General features: G+C 51.2%; 1 protein-coding gene across 8 annotated transcripts in view; it reads left to right on the forward strand.

The window, feature by feature from the left end:
* Window positions 1–13,406, forward strand: part of DENND2B (DENN domain containing 2B) — a 178,549-nt gene that overhangs the window by 149,562 nt on the left and 15,581 nt on the right. For 7 of the 8 annotated variants that reach the window (XM_019456225.2, XM_019456230.2, XM_019456227.2 and 4 more), the window contains 7 exons: window positions 6,825–6,976; window positions 8,486–8,701; window positions 9,724–9,820; window positions 10,418–10,462; window positions 11,460–11,644; window positions 12,716–12,825; window positions 13,040–13,109. In XM_019456225.2, the coding sequence (XP_019311770.1) occupies window positions 6,825–6,976; window positions 8,486–8,701; window positions 9,724–9,820; window positions 10,418–10,462; window positions 11,460–11,644; window positions 12,716–12,825; window positions 13,040–13,109 (875 nt within the window). The remainder of the gene's footprint in view (window positions 1–6,824; window positions 6,977–8,485; window positions 8,702–9,723; window positions 9,821–10,417; window positions 10,463–11,459; window positions 11,645–12,715; window positions 12,826–13,039; window positions 13,110–13,406) is intronic. The other variant, XM_019456236.2, reaches the window with a different exon arrangement.

The raw sequence follows: 13,406 nt of genomic DNA on the forward strand, positions 1-13,406 counted from the left end.
ACTAACAAGTTTAGCCTTCCCTGGCTTCACAGATGCTGGCCGAAGACACAAGACTCTTGGATCACAGTCAAAGGATTTATTACTCATGGCACAGCAGGCAGCACATGGGTCCCCTTGCTCCCAGGTCCCCTGAGGCAGTGTGGAGGAAGTCCAGGTTGAAACTGCACTTACATGTGGGTCTGTGTACCAGGAGGAACTTCAGGCTGAAGGAACCCCAGTCTTTCCAGGGGGTGGCTAGCAAACATGCCCAACCTTTGCCCCACAAGGAGGTCTTGTTTTTATTATTCTGGCCAGGAAACAAACCGCCTCTTCCCTGGAGGAAGGCACTATCTCTACCTTCTGAGGTTGTTTGCTATACATCTTTGAAAAGACAGTCTGGATAGGTCCTTCCCCTTGCTCAAAAGTCAGAAATGTAAAATACCATGGAGAATTGTCCTTCAACAACTGGGAGGACTTGGTGTTGGCAAACTTGTGTTCCAGGGTCAACAAAAAACCGGTAGTCTAGGCTGCGTTGGGTTTATTTTGGGCTTTCATTTGAATCCTGGTCTCATTCTCTTTAGTGGGGCTTCAGTTTTGTTGGAGTAAAGTGTGTGTGAGTGTCACTCAAGAGAAGCAGTGTGCTTGTGCACTTGACCCCTCCTCTCTCATCTCTGGCTCTGTCTCATCTCTGTGTTAGGCCTTGAGGCTGGAGACCCTTGCAAGTTCGTAGTTAACATATTAGAGAGAAAAACGGCCCTAATGGAGAACCCTCCAGATTCTCCTAAGACTAGAGAATCTTGGGAAGAGGGGGTCGTCTATTCCCTCATTTGATCTTTGCCACCAGTTTCATAGTTTTCTCCTGATAACTTGCTGGGCCAGCATTTCTGGGGAAATAGCAGCAGTGCTTGGATCCACATAGGCACTGCTTCCCCAGGAGCAGAATGTATAGTATATAGGCATCCAAAATTAGGTCATAACAGGAATACTGTGGGATTGAGGTCCCTAGAATAGCAAAAGGGTTTAGGGAGGGAGGCCTTTTCTCTTAACCCTGGGAAAAAGCATTGTACATATAGTCACCCAGAGTTGAGGTCAAGACCTGTGGGGATCAGCTCCATATCCCCATCTTCCTCCCCACTCCAGTTTCAGGATACATTTCTGTTTCCTCTAGTTTAGAAGAAACCAGAATGTGTTATTGCTGCCCAGGGCCCTCCAGAGCACCCAGTGTGGCTGCTGCAGTGGGCCAAGGAGGCTATGGTTCTTAACTCCCTTCCCCCAGTAGACCAGGCACTGTCCACACTGTTATCCTCTTCTCTGAGAAGGCTTTGCAGCCTTTCTGTGCTGTCCTGTCATTTCAGGCGGGGAAATGTTTTGTATCAGCTGAACTGAAATAAGAGAAAGGGATGCTTCAACCATCTCTCCCTGTGCAGAGTTCCATGATCCAAGGCTCTGTCTGGGCTTGTTTGGGGACCATATCTGGTGGTACAGGGGGAGATGAGAATCTGAGGGGCACTGTCCTAGGAAACAGAACTGTTCTCTGGCCTTCTTAGGTCAGGTTAGGGAGAAGAGGGAGAGAGAGGCAAGTATGTCTGGGTCTCAGTCTCTTCACTTAGTAGAGGGGACTTACTGCCACTTTGGGATGTTGTATGAGGAGGCAAAGAAATATAGGAGCAGCTTGGATGCTTCTTGAATGTGTGAGTTAGAGCTGGGGGTAAGGGCTGGTATGGGATGAGGTTGGAGTTAGGGTGTATTCCTTAGCTGCTCACCTGGCTTCTGGATCTTTGGAGCATTATGCAGAGAGTACGGGAGGAGTACTCAGGAAAGTGTTAGAGGGAAGGCAGGGGAGTGACCCAGACACCTGGGTTTTGCTTCTGCTTTGTGGGGTGTGGGTGTAGTTAGTTCAGTGCCCTGGATATGGCTTCCTCCTTTGTATCCCCCACAACAGTGCTGTCTGAATTTCTAGACTTGACCAGGGAGGCTAGAGGGAAGTACAAGAGAGAATATCTCTCTCAGATTCTGGTTGATTTATCCCCTTCTCCTCCCCCGGAGACAGGCCCAAGAATTTGGACCCCCCCCCCCCCCCCCCCCCCCCCCGAGGCTTCACCAGGGCCTTTGTTGCTGAACTCTGAATGTCAGTTTCACTTTTGCCTGGGATTGACCAGTGCTTAGGACTTCCCAGGAGCCTTCTCTCTGTTCTTGGCCCAGCCTGTGCTCTATGAGGTTAAGGTCGTTTCTGGTTCTGTTTGGATTAACGAACTCTTATGTTGCCTTGCTTGCACAGTGACAGACAAAGCTTTGTTTTGGGTGTGTGATAATGGGGCCGGCGGGGGGCAGGGAGCACTCACGTTAAATCTCCATCTTGGGGACCAGTTGATTGGATTGGAGTTTCTGGTCTGTTAGAGGTTGAGTATCAGTTGGCCCAGAAACTAACATGTCTTCTCTGTGAGCAGTGGACTTGAATGAGGGGCCTCAGGGAATTTGCTGGCCTCCTGCCCACACCAGGCATGATGCCTGGGGACCTGTGGTGGGATATTCTAAAACAGGCTGAGGTTTATCCTGCTAATTTGCAATAGAGGGGTTCAAAAATAAAGTTACTGTCTTGTTGCTTTCTGGGGCTGTTAATTCTCGCCTGTCCAATTTGACATTTGCCCCTGAAGATGCTGCTATTCTACAAAGCCTTATAATCATTTGCATTTTGAGCCTGACACTTAAAAATGCACCCAAGGAAGCAGCTTGTTAGGGAGTTATGTGGAGTGGCCTCGGCGCCTGACCAGGGAGCCTGGACTGCATTCCTGCAGAGGTTCCCACTCCCATCAGCTAGTTGGGGCTGAGGGAGAGTTTCCAGGAACTTGAACGGGATGGGAGCTGGGGACAGAGCCAGTTAGCCTGACTGCAAAGCATTTTGAACCTCTGTTCTTTCTGCCTTCTTATTTGTCCCCAGGCAGGAAGGTAGTAAGGAACATAGGGCACCTAACAGCATTGAGGCTGCAACCCAGAGTGTGTTGTGGGGGATTTGGGCCTTTATCCTGGCCCTCTCTCCACCTTGGGAAGGAGGGGAAGAAGCTGAGAACCAGGAGAAACAGCTGGTTCAAACCGGGAGAGGTTTTGACAGGGAAGCTGTAGACTGGGCCCTAATCAGGGTGTGGTCAGGAAGCTTAGGATTGTGTTGGGAGAAATTCTCAGTGCCTATGCATATTCACACACATTTTGTCCCTAACTGGTTCTTCCAGTGTGTGTGTGTGTGTGTGTGTGTGTGTGTGTGTTGAGTGAGTGCTGTTTGGTACATGTGGTTAATGACCAAAGTTGCTGTGGGGAGAAATGGGGGCAGGGCTGGGTGGGTGGGGTGGGTTTCTTCCTTTGAGAGGATCAGTGTGATAAGTTTGGTCTCTGACAAGCCCCTTTAAAACAGTGCAAAGCAGAAGTTCTTGGCGATGCCCTTGTTCCATATCTCATCAGCAAAGCTGGGAAGGGCTGAGACCTCTGGCTTCCCCAGCTGGGCTTGATGTGATGGGGCTGCTCAGGTCCAGGCTTCTGGGGAAGAGGGCCTACCTCTTTTCCCACTCCTAGGGCATTGTGGTGCGGACCACCCTTGAGGAAGCTGTGTGAGTGGGAATGCAGGTAAAAGTCTGGTGTCTACCCGGCTTCCTGTCTCCCACCCATGCCCCTGCTAAATCTTTCCCATACTCACTCAGCTGTAGCTTCTCCAGCCTTGCTGTTGTCTTGTTTCCCCAGAGGGAGTTCGGAGCCCTTTTCCCCAACCCTCCTCCTCTCCCAATTCTGAGCCATTGCTTCGGGGTTAATTTTCTCTTGGCAGGTTCAGGTGTGGTTCTACTCAGGGCCTGCTTGGTCTCTGCATATTCCCATCCCCTGGGCACCCTTAGTCTCTGGAAAAAATGACTGGGGGTATGTCCCCTGAGACAGTTCCAAAACAGTGGCCAGGAACAGTCTTGGAAGTCAAGAGTAGCAGGTGAACTAGGGCTGTGAAGGCCCAGCTAAGGGTGGGGAGGCAGGGCTTGGGCCAGCAGTCATTTCCTGGAGAAGGGATTAGTGGCCTGCTTATATCAGAGAGGATTTTAAGCATTGCTGAAGAAGAAAGAAGCTGGTGTTAAGGCTGGGAAGACAGGAGGGGCATTGAGGCTTTCCTGAAATTTTGTTTCCAGAGGCAATACTAGTATTGAGACCCTGGTGTTCCCAGCTGTTTTCTTGTCACTGATGTGTATCAACATTGTACTTCTATTACTTCCCTGGACCTCAGTCCCTTATATCTATTTCTTAGAGCTTTGGATTTTATATCAGTTTTCAAGGCTCTGATTCTTGGGGAAGAAAGAAGGAAGAGAAGGAAGGTGAGAGGGAGAAGAAAGGAATGAGGGAAGGATGGAGGAAAGAGGGTTTGTGTTGGGAGTCATGTCATGGCACTCAGAATCTATTAGGAAGTTTAGAAACATCTGTCTAAAGCAGTCGTTCTTAATGGGGCAGGGGAGTAATTTCAACCATCCACCCATCCTTCCTTCCTTCCTTCCTTCCTTCCTTCCTTCCTTCCTTCCTTCCCTCCCTCCCTCCCTCCTTCGTTCCATACATTCATCCATCCATTCACCCATCCATGCATTTATCCATCTGCTCAGGGGACATTTGAGAGTGTCTGGAGACATTTCTGGTTATTACAACAGAGGTGGTGCTACTGTCATCTAGTGGATTGAGGCCAGGGTTGCTGCTGAACATCCTACAAATGCACAGGAAAGGCTACCACCACAAGAATTTCCCAGCCCCAAATGTCAGTAATTTGAGAAACTCTGATCTAAAGGACTTGAGACAAGGTCATCCTGTTGGTTTGAGGGATGATGATAAGGACTTTGGCTGGTCATCCAGGTCAAGGCAGTTTGGATTTGATGAGCTTGGAATAAATGTTCTTCCTGCCCCCATCTGAGCAGTGATGCTCTGGTCCTGTTTCCCACTATCAGGAAGATTGTGTCCTGGCATTCTTGATTCCTTGATCCACCCACCTCATCAATACAGAATATATTTTGGAGGGAGACCAAGAAGTACTGAGTCTCTCCTGACTCTTCTCTAAGTGCCTAGAGTAGGGTAGGCTGGATGCCAGGTTTGATACTTGGCTTCTTGAGGCAGCGTTGCTGGGCCAGCTCTGCTTAGTCAGGACTCTGGAATGGAGACAAGTCATATTCATAGCATGACTGTGTTACAGGAAAACTCCGCTCAATTGCTGGGGACTCTGCGTGGTGCTCGGAATCACTTCATCCAGTCCCAAATCCTTTCTTGACCCATTCTTGACTCAAGTTCAAGAGATTTGCGTTGCTCCCATGGCACCCTTCCTTCACATCTCTTCCCTCCCCCTACCTCTGTTGAATGCATTTCCTAAATTCATTGTGATTTTTCATGATAATAATAAATAGATCCCCCCAGTCTGGGGGATTTTGAGGGGGGTAACTGTAGATTCCCCCAGTTGGGGGGAAACTGAGAATTCTGTAAGCATATAGGGATTAGTTTTTCTTTTGTGTTCCATCCTAGAAAAGCTTACACTGTCAGTGGCCTTGTTTCTAGTCATATGGCTCTTTATTCTGTCTGCTCCCTGAGAAGTGGTATTTGAACTCCTCCTGGGTGTGAGGCACATCCAGGCATCTGCAGGGCTCAGCAGTCACTAGGCTCCATTCTGGTGCTGACCAGGGAAAAGAGGAGTGAGGCCTGTTCTCTTTGTATGCTACCCCCAGCACAGCCTAATGCTGGTCACTGGTGCCTAGGTCCCACGTCCCAGACAGGGGCATTGATGTGGCAGGGAGGATATGGAAAGACAAGGAAAAGAGGAGCAGAGGGCTGTATTCACTCACAGTGCCCACAGATCCGTTGCAGGCTTGAGCCAGGACTGACCTGGCTCATGATGTTATTGGAGTGTAGCAACGTCCAGGGATGGTTGTAGGGAAAGAGGCAGGCAGGTATGGCTATGGGCAGGAGTTGCTTTTATGGGCAGGGACTGTGCTGTCAACTTCCCGAGGTTTGCTCGTAGTGACAGTACAGTGCCTACTGCCAGGGTTTCAAGAATTCGTCCTGAAAAACAAAAACTCCCCACCCTCACCCCTAGGCCCAGGCTGCTGTCAGGCCTTTCACACCTCCCTATGTCATAGCAGGAGGGCTTATTCCAAAAGGGGAGTGAAGATCAATCTGTTTTTCCAGGTCAGCAGTAGATTAATTAGAGTGACACTGTAATGAGAGCAGTACATTGAGCAGATCGTTACTGAAATCTCACTACTTGACTGACAGTGTTCTGGTGTGGGGGTTATCTGTGGACCGGATGGTAGACCTGCCCTGAAAGAGCGGTGCACGGTAGAGTGATTGAGAGGGAAGCCTGGGAGCGCCTTGCTCCTTATAGTTCATCAGTGTTCCTCCATGCCCATCCCGTAGAGTGGTCTTCAGGGAGCATTGCTAATGGGACAGGCTGGTGACCTCTGAAAGCCTTTCCTACCTTGAACTGTATATCTCTGGGGCTTTCACGGCAGAGGAACTGGAGCCAAGGAACGACGCCTGGTGTTGGCTTTGTCCTCTGGCTGGGTGCAGGCAGGGGTAGCTGAGCCAGTCTTGTGCAATCTCTGAATTTATAAAGCAGAGGCCAGACAAGGCTGAGCTGAAGTGGGGGTGGGGGTGGGGGGGTTCGCTTCTGGTTTTGGAGCCGGGATCTGTTTGTAGCCTCCCCACTGCAGACGGGCAGCTGTATGACTCATGGGCTGAAGGGCCAGGCAGAAGCCATTCTCTTTGGTTCACAGGAATTCTGCTTGTTTATTTGTGAGTGCATGTGTTTCCTCCTTCCCTTCTCCCCGTCTCTAACTTCTCCCCCTCTGCAGGAGATCTACCCAAGGAGAATCCATACGAGGATGTGGACTTGAAGAGCCGAAGAGCAGGACGAAAATCCCAGCAACTGTCTGAAAACTCCTTGGACTCTTTGCACAGGATGTGGGGTCCTCAGGACAGGAAGTACAACAACCCACCCACTCAGGTAACTGCAGCCCTGACTTGAGCCAGTGCGAGGGCCACAGGAGAGGCCTGTCCCACCAGGGTTTGGGCCCACTTCCACTCATGCTCTTTCCCTCATAGTGCTTGACAAAGGAGGTGACCTCAGGAAAGGCCTCTGCATGCAGGGACTAATGTCATGTCAGAATCCTCACGGGGAAGTGAGGCATGCCCTTGGGGCACCCTGCCCCATGCTCTTCCCTTCACTGCTTGAGCTCTGAGCTGCAACACCAAGGCATGAGCCTCTGCCGCCTCCTGTCTTATCATTGTTCTTGCTCCCCTTCTGTGGGTAACAGAAAGATGGGGGCCCTGGTTGGAGTCCTGATATTCTGCAGCTCTGGCAGAAATGATCTCAGTACTGGCATTTGGGGGCCAGGCATAGACCCAAGAACCAGATTTGGAGAGGTAGATGCGTGTCTACCAGACCTGGAGCCACTTGTGTTGGAGGAAGTAAGAATGAATCTTAAGGACTGATAGAAGGCAGAATGAGAAAAAAAGACGGAGTCAAAGGAGGCCCTAGACTCTAGGTCATTCTGGCCTTATCTGGGGTGGACAGGAAGCAGGAGAATGGACCTACCCAGGCAGTTCGAATTTTCTTTGCAAATGGAGGGACCTGGATATTTTGTAACATTGGCTAAAGAATAGAGAAATTTCTTCTGGTTTTGAAACGATGTAATCATTTTTATACAGGAGTCACCTTTCTAATGTGCTGTATTCAAACAGGCTTCCACTGAACTTATGTTGCCAGACTGGTTGGGTGGGAAGAGGGCCTTGGGGGACGGGAGGAAGGAGGACTTAGTGAAGAGTGATGAGAGGGAATTCCAGATGCAGACAGTGGGTAGGAGGCAGGCCGAGTTGGCAGGGGTGCTGCCTTTCTAGCAGTGAGTTGGGTCTGCGAAGAGTAAGGTGCCCTGTTGGGAGGAGTGTTGGTCTAGATGGAGAGAGTAGACCAGGGCCAGGGAGGGGCAGCTGGGTGAAGGCAACTGGCTATGAGGCCCACCTTGCCAGGCTTTGATAGATAGTGAGAGCCCAGAGCCCTTCTGTTTTTCTTGGAAGAAGTAAGCAGGACCAGGCTGTCATGTGGATTATGACCCCTGCTAAAGAAGCCTTTTAGGGCTGGACTGGGGGCTCGGGGTTGGTGGGAGGTTGGGGGTGGGGGGAGACTAGCTCCATCAGCCAGGATGAATAATGAGCAAAGTCTAAGCCTTGCCCCAAAGCTCACAAGGAGCCCCCAGAATTCCTGCTTGGCCTTATCTTTTCACTCAGATGAGAGCCCAGTTTTCTTAGCCTCTGCTTTCTTTTTTTCTGGCAGAGGTGGTTCAGCTTCCTTTGTAGAAGCATGTATCTAATCTAGCCCTGACCTGCTGATTAGCAGCTGAGGTCTTAAAAGAGGAAACCCAGGCAGAGGGAAATTCCAGGATGGGATTCGGGGAGCCAGGGATGCCAGCCAAGGCATGTGGTGAACCCCTCTCCCATGTCTTCTCTCCCATGCCAGCTATCCCTGAAACCCAACAGCCAGTCCCTGCGCAGTGGGAACTGGTCAGAAAGGAAGAGCCACCGGCTGCCACGATTACCCAAAAGGCACAGCCATGACGACATGCTGCTGCTGGCTCAGCTGAGCCTGCCGTCTTCACCCTCTAGCCTTAATGAGGACAGCCTCAGCACCACAAGTGAGCTGCTGTCCAGCCGAAGGGCCCGCCGCATTCCCAAGGTAGCCTCCCCAGAGGAGCCAACGGGGGCTGGGCAGGTGGGTGGGCAGGTGGGCAGCTCTTCCCTCTCTCCCTCCCTCCCTCCCTCCCTCCCTCCCTCCCTTCCTTCCTTCCTTCCTTCCTTCCTTCCTTCCTTCCTTCCCTCCCTCCCTCCCTCCCTCCCTCCCTAATCTGGGGCTACTTCCTCAATTCTCTTTGAATAAATTCTCGGTCCTCACACTGGCCCTTTCTCTTTCATCTGGTTAATTCTCTATCTTATTACCAAAGATGCATTAATGAGTAATAAATGAGTGCACAGATATTAGGGCAAGGACAGGCTAGCCTCTCCCCCAGGGAGCACTCTATGCCATTGGATGAATGGAAACCAGTCCTTTAGGAGACTCCCCATTAGTGAGTGTGGGGTGTGCATTTGGAGATCTCTGCACGTTAAACACTTCTAGGCTTTGAAGGACCTAGGACTCAAACATGAGTCTTCCTTTCTCTGACTCTCAGAATTGAGAGTTTTCAGCAATGATTTGCACACACAGGCAGTCAGACCCAAATCCCCAGCCCAAAGCTGCAGGATTTAGCCAAATGGTATTTTTAGCTTGCAAACAATGCTTGGGTATATTGGGAATTTAGCTCCTTCCTGTCGGGGCCCCAGGTTATAGCCTAGAGGGAAAGGCTCGAATCTTTGTTCCTGTTATTATGTCTGAGGAGCTCTTTGTCTCCTTTGGTTCAGTGACTCTGGGGACCCAGAAGCTCCCATCCTGTCTAGTTTGATCACAGTTCCTTCCTCTAGGGAGCTAAGTTTAACATCGTTGCACATTGGGGCAGGAGACCAGTTAGGGGATGAGGTAAAGAGCAACCAGACAGTCTACACTCAGGGTCAGTGCAGCAGGGAGACCAGTACCGGGCCCAGTGTCAGGAGGGCAGAAAGCTTGCACCTGAGGGAATGAATGGGCTACTAATCAGCCTTCTTGGAAGTAGGGGCAACTGCTTACCTCACCAGGGTTACCTCACCCTCCCTGCTTTTCTCACCCAGCTTGTCCAAAGAATTAACTCCATCTACAACGCCAAGAGGGGAAAGAAGAGGTTAAAAAAGCTGTCTATGTCCAGCATTGAGACAGCATCACTGAGAGGTAGGCCTTGATATCTGAGCTGGTTCAGATATCTGGGGCCCTTGGACGTTAGGAATGGGGAGAGGCACGGACTTGCCTCAATTTACCCTTCTTTGGGCAGATCACAGGATTCTGCTGCCTTCTAGGAAGGTAGAGTCCTGCCAAGAAGTAGCACATAGAAGGGGAGGGCCAAAGAGGGAAGGAAGCCATGGGATGGGTTAGTTCAGGCTTTGGGCTGCACAGCCCTGATTAGGGAGGTGGGTGTGGGAATCTGCTTCTGGCAAAAGGAAAGGCCGGGCTTATAGAGCTCTGTGGTCTGTTTCCCATTTCAAATCTTCGCGTCCTGGAGGCAAGCCCTGTGTTCCAGACCTATAGGCCTCTCTTCTGGTTCAGCCTCCAGCTCAGGCCTTCAGCAGCTTTCCCCAGATCAGGACTGGGTGGAGAGGGGTTTGTATAGCAGTTAGCACCTTCAGTTTGAACTCAGGGGACCCTGGGCCCATAGAAGCCCAGACTAGGTATGATCCATCCCTTGTGAGGATAGCTGGGAGGGGGGCATGGAGAACATTGGCTGTGGGGCGGTGGCTCAGCAAGCGTGCACTCCTGCTGTTACTTTTCCAGATGAGAATAGTGAGAGCGAGAGCGACTCTGACGACAGGTTCAAAGGTGAGGTGTGGCTCCCCAAGAGCACGGAACCCCTTCCCAGCCCTCTCTGTAGGGACTCGCCCCCCTCCCTCTACACATATAGTTCCAACGTCCCCATTTGGCCTGCTTTGGAGAGGCAACATGCAGGCAGGATAGCAGCCAACAGAGCAAGGAACTATAGGGGAGCCTCTCCTACTGCATGCAAGGCAGCTCTGCCAAGTTGAACTCAGACAGCCCCCTTCACCTGGACTTCCACAAGGTGTTATCCCCAAGAGTTAGGTGCTAGATTTCCCTGGTAAATGCTGCAAATCTGGAGGTTTAGAGATGGGTTTAGAAGATTGCAAGTACCTCTTCTGGCTTAAGAAACGTGCCACGGTCTGAGGAAAACTGGTCCTCTGGAGGCCCCAAAGCCACTCACCCCCCATATCCATAGAGAGGAGGCCTGCCACCTCCCTGAAAAGGTTTTGGGAACTTCCTGTTCCGGCAGCCTTGGACAAATGTCTGTTCTTTCTCTACTGGGAAACCTGCCTAGACTTTCCTGGATGGTTATAGTATGTGGAACCTAGCTCCTTCCTTCCCTTCTCTACTGGTTCCCCCAGGCATGTGGGCAAGTGGACTTTGGGTCAGGAAACTGGGACAAAGGGTCCAGGTCCAAGGACTCTTGAGAGGGGTCCAGGATGAAGCCTCCATGGAGGTCCACATTTTCTCATGTTGACACTAGGCAGAGGTAGGTAGGCGCAGTGATACACGCCTGGGTTTACTGGGCTCAAGCAGTCTTGCCAGCCCCAGCCCAGCCTCCAGAGGCTCCAGTAGTAGCTCCCTGAGGCAGGGTAGGGCCTTTGCACAGGCGTAGATACATTGCTCCTGCCACTTCTCCCCCAAAACCTGCCTGGACAAGGCATCAGACCAGGCTCCCGCACTTAGAGGTGGTCCACAGAGGCAGAGCCTGAGAGGGAGGCTGATGTGGAATCTGTGAGGGTCCAGCCTGCCTCTCCCCTGACCTGTGACCTGCCCCCAGCCCACACACAGCGCCTAGTCCACATCCAGTCGATGCTGAAGCGTGCGCCCAGCTATCGGACCCTGGAGCTGGAACTGCTCGAGTGGCAAGAGCGGGAGCTTTTTGAGTACTTTGTGGTGGTGTCCCTCAAGAAGAAGCCATCTCGAAACACCTACCTCCCTGAAGTCTCCTACCAGTTTCCCAAGGTGAGGCCATCTCTCCCTCCTCCCATCCCCTCCTCTAGCACCTTCTGTCTGCCTGGCCCATCTGTGGAGCAAGAGAGATCCTGGTCCTGCTGCAGTCACTCCCCTCACTGCGACAGCCCTGAGCATGGATCCTGCTAGCCAGCAGGGAACAGAGGGCTTCAGGGGGTGTGGGTTTGGGTCAGTGCTTGTTCAGAGCATGAGGGTGGAAAGAACACCTCCCAGTATGCTTAGAATGAAATCCAAATTTTTTATAAGGTTGGCAAAGGGCCTGAGGAAGGGCCCCCAGGTACTTCTACTATTTTATTTCTTTTTTTTTTAAACCATTTTATTGAGACCTAATTCACATACTGTATAATTCAGCCAGTTAAAGTATACAGTTCAATGACTTTTAGTATATTCAGAGTTGTACAATTAGAACATTTTTATCACCTCAAAAAGAAACCCTGTACCAATGAGTTGTCCCTCCCCATCCCCTACCTACCTTCCCTCTTACCACACCTTCTCTGCCCATCACCAGCTAGCCAACCTGGCCTCCTTTCTCTCTGCCTCTGCCTGGAATGTTCTTTCTTCAGCTCTGCACATGGCTGCCAGCTCTTTTTCATTCCTCATTCTCTGCCCATATAGTACCTCTTCCAGGAGATCTTTCCAAATACCTAAGATATCCCTTCCCCTGCCTGGTCCTGTCTGTCATATCTCCCTATTTATTTCCTTTGCAGCACCCTCTGAAATTTTGTTGTTGAGTATCTCACCCTCCTGACTAGAATGTGTAGGGACAGGGACCTTGCCCATGTTGTTTTCCATCGGTAGCCCCAGAGCATGACACAGGGCCAGGTGCCACAGAAAAGCGCTCATTTGGCATATATTGAATGAATAAATGATGACTCAGCCCACACCCAGACCTCGCTGTAAGAATCGGGAATGGGAACAGGATTGCTGAGAAGCAGAAGCATGCCAGTTGGTAGGATGCCATCTAGAGCTCTCAGGGGAGGAGACGCTTCTCAGCCACCCCCCACCACCTTCAGGATCCACATCTTCTCTTGTCTATCTCTCCCTATATTTCTCTCCCCATAGCTGGACCGACCCACCAAGCAGATGCGGGAGGCAGAGGAGAGGCTCAAGGCCATTCCCCAGTTTTGTTTCCCTGATGCCAAGGACTGGCTTCCTGTGTCAGAGTATAGCAGGTGAGGCCTGGCCTGGTCTGGCTGGAGGCAGGAAGGGGCAGAATCTCCTTTACCTCCATAGCAGGGGCAACTGCATGGGGCACACCCAAGTCCCAGCCTGCTCTCTACAGCAACCTAGCCCTTCACCCCTCCTTGGGAGGGCATTCCCTCTTCTTGGGTGCTATTTCCTGGGTCCTCTGATGCTTCCCTGATGCCAGACCCCTCCCTATTCCAGTGAGACTTTCTCTTTCATGCTGACTGGGGAAGATGGCAGCAGACGCTTTGGCTACTGCAGGCGCTTACTGGTGAGTAGGGCCATTCAGTCCTTGTAGGGCTGGGCCACACGTGTGTATAAGTGTGTGTGCATGCATCTTCTTCAACTCTAGCTTGTATGAGAGCCTACATTCTGCTTCCTCGTATGCTCCATGATGCCACCGCAGAGCACACGTTCACACACACACACACACACACACACACACACACAGTCTCACACACTCACAAGGAGGAGGCACTCCTGGGATGGCAGGACTCAGAATGACTCCTTTGATCAGGCCCCAGGATCTAAGATAACCTGCAATAAGAGGAGAGAGTGAATCACCTTC

This window comes from Panthera pardus, unplaced genomic scaffold (assembly GCF_024362965.1).
Source record: "Panthera pardus isolate Hobbes unplaced genomic scaffold, ASM2436296v1 HiC_scaffold_12, whole genome shotgun sequence".
Classification (NCBI taxonomy): Eukaryota; Metazoa; Chordata; class Mammalia; order Carnivora; family Felidae; genus Panthera; species Panthera pardus.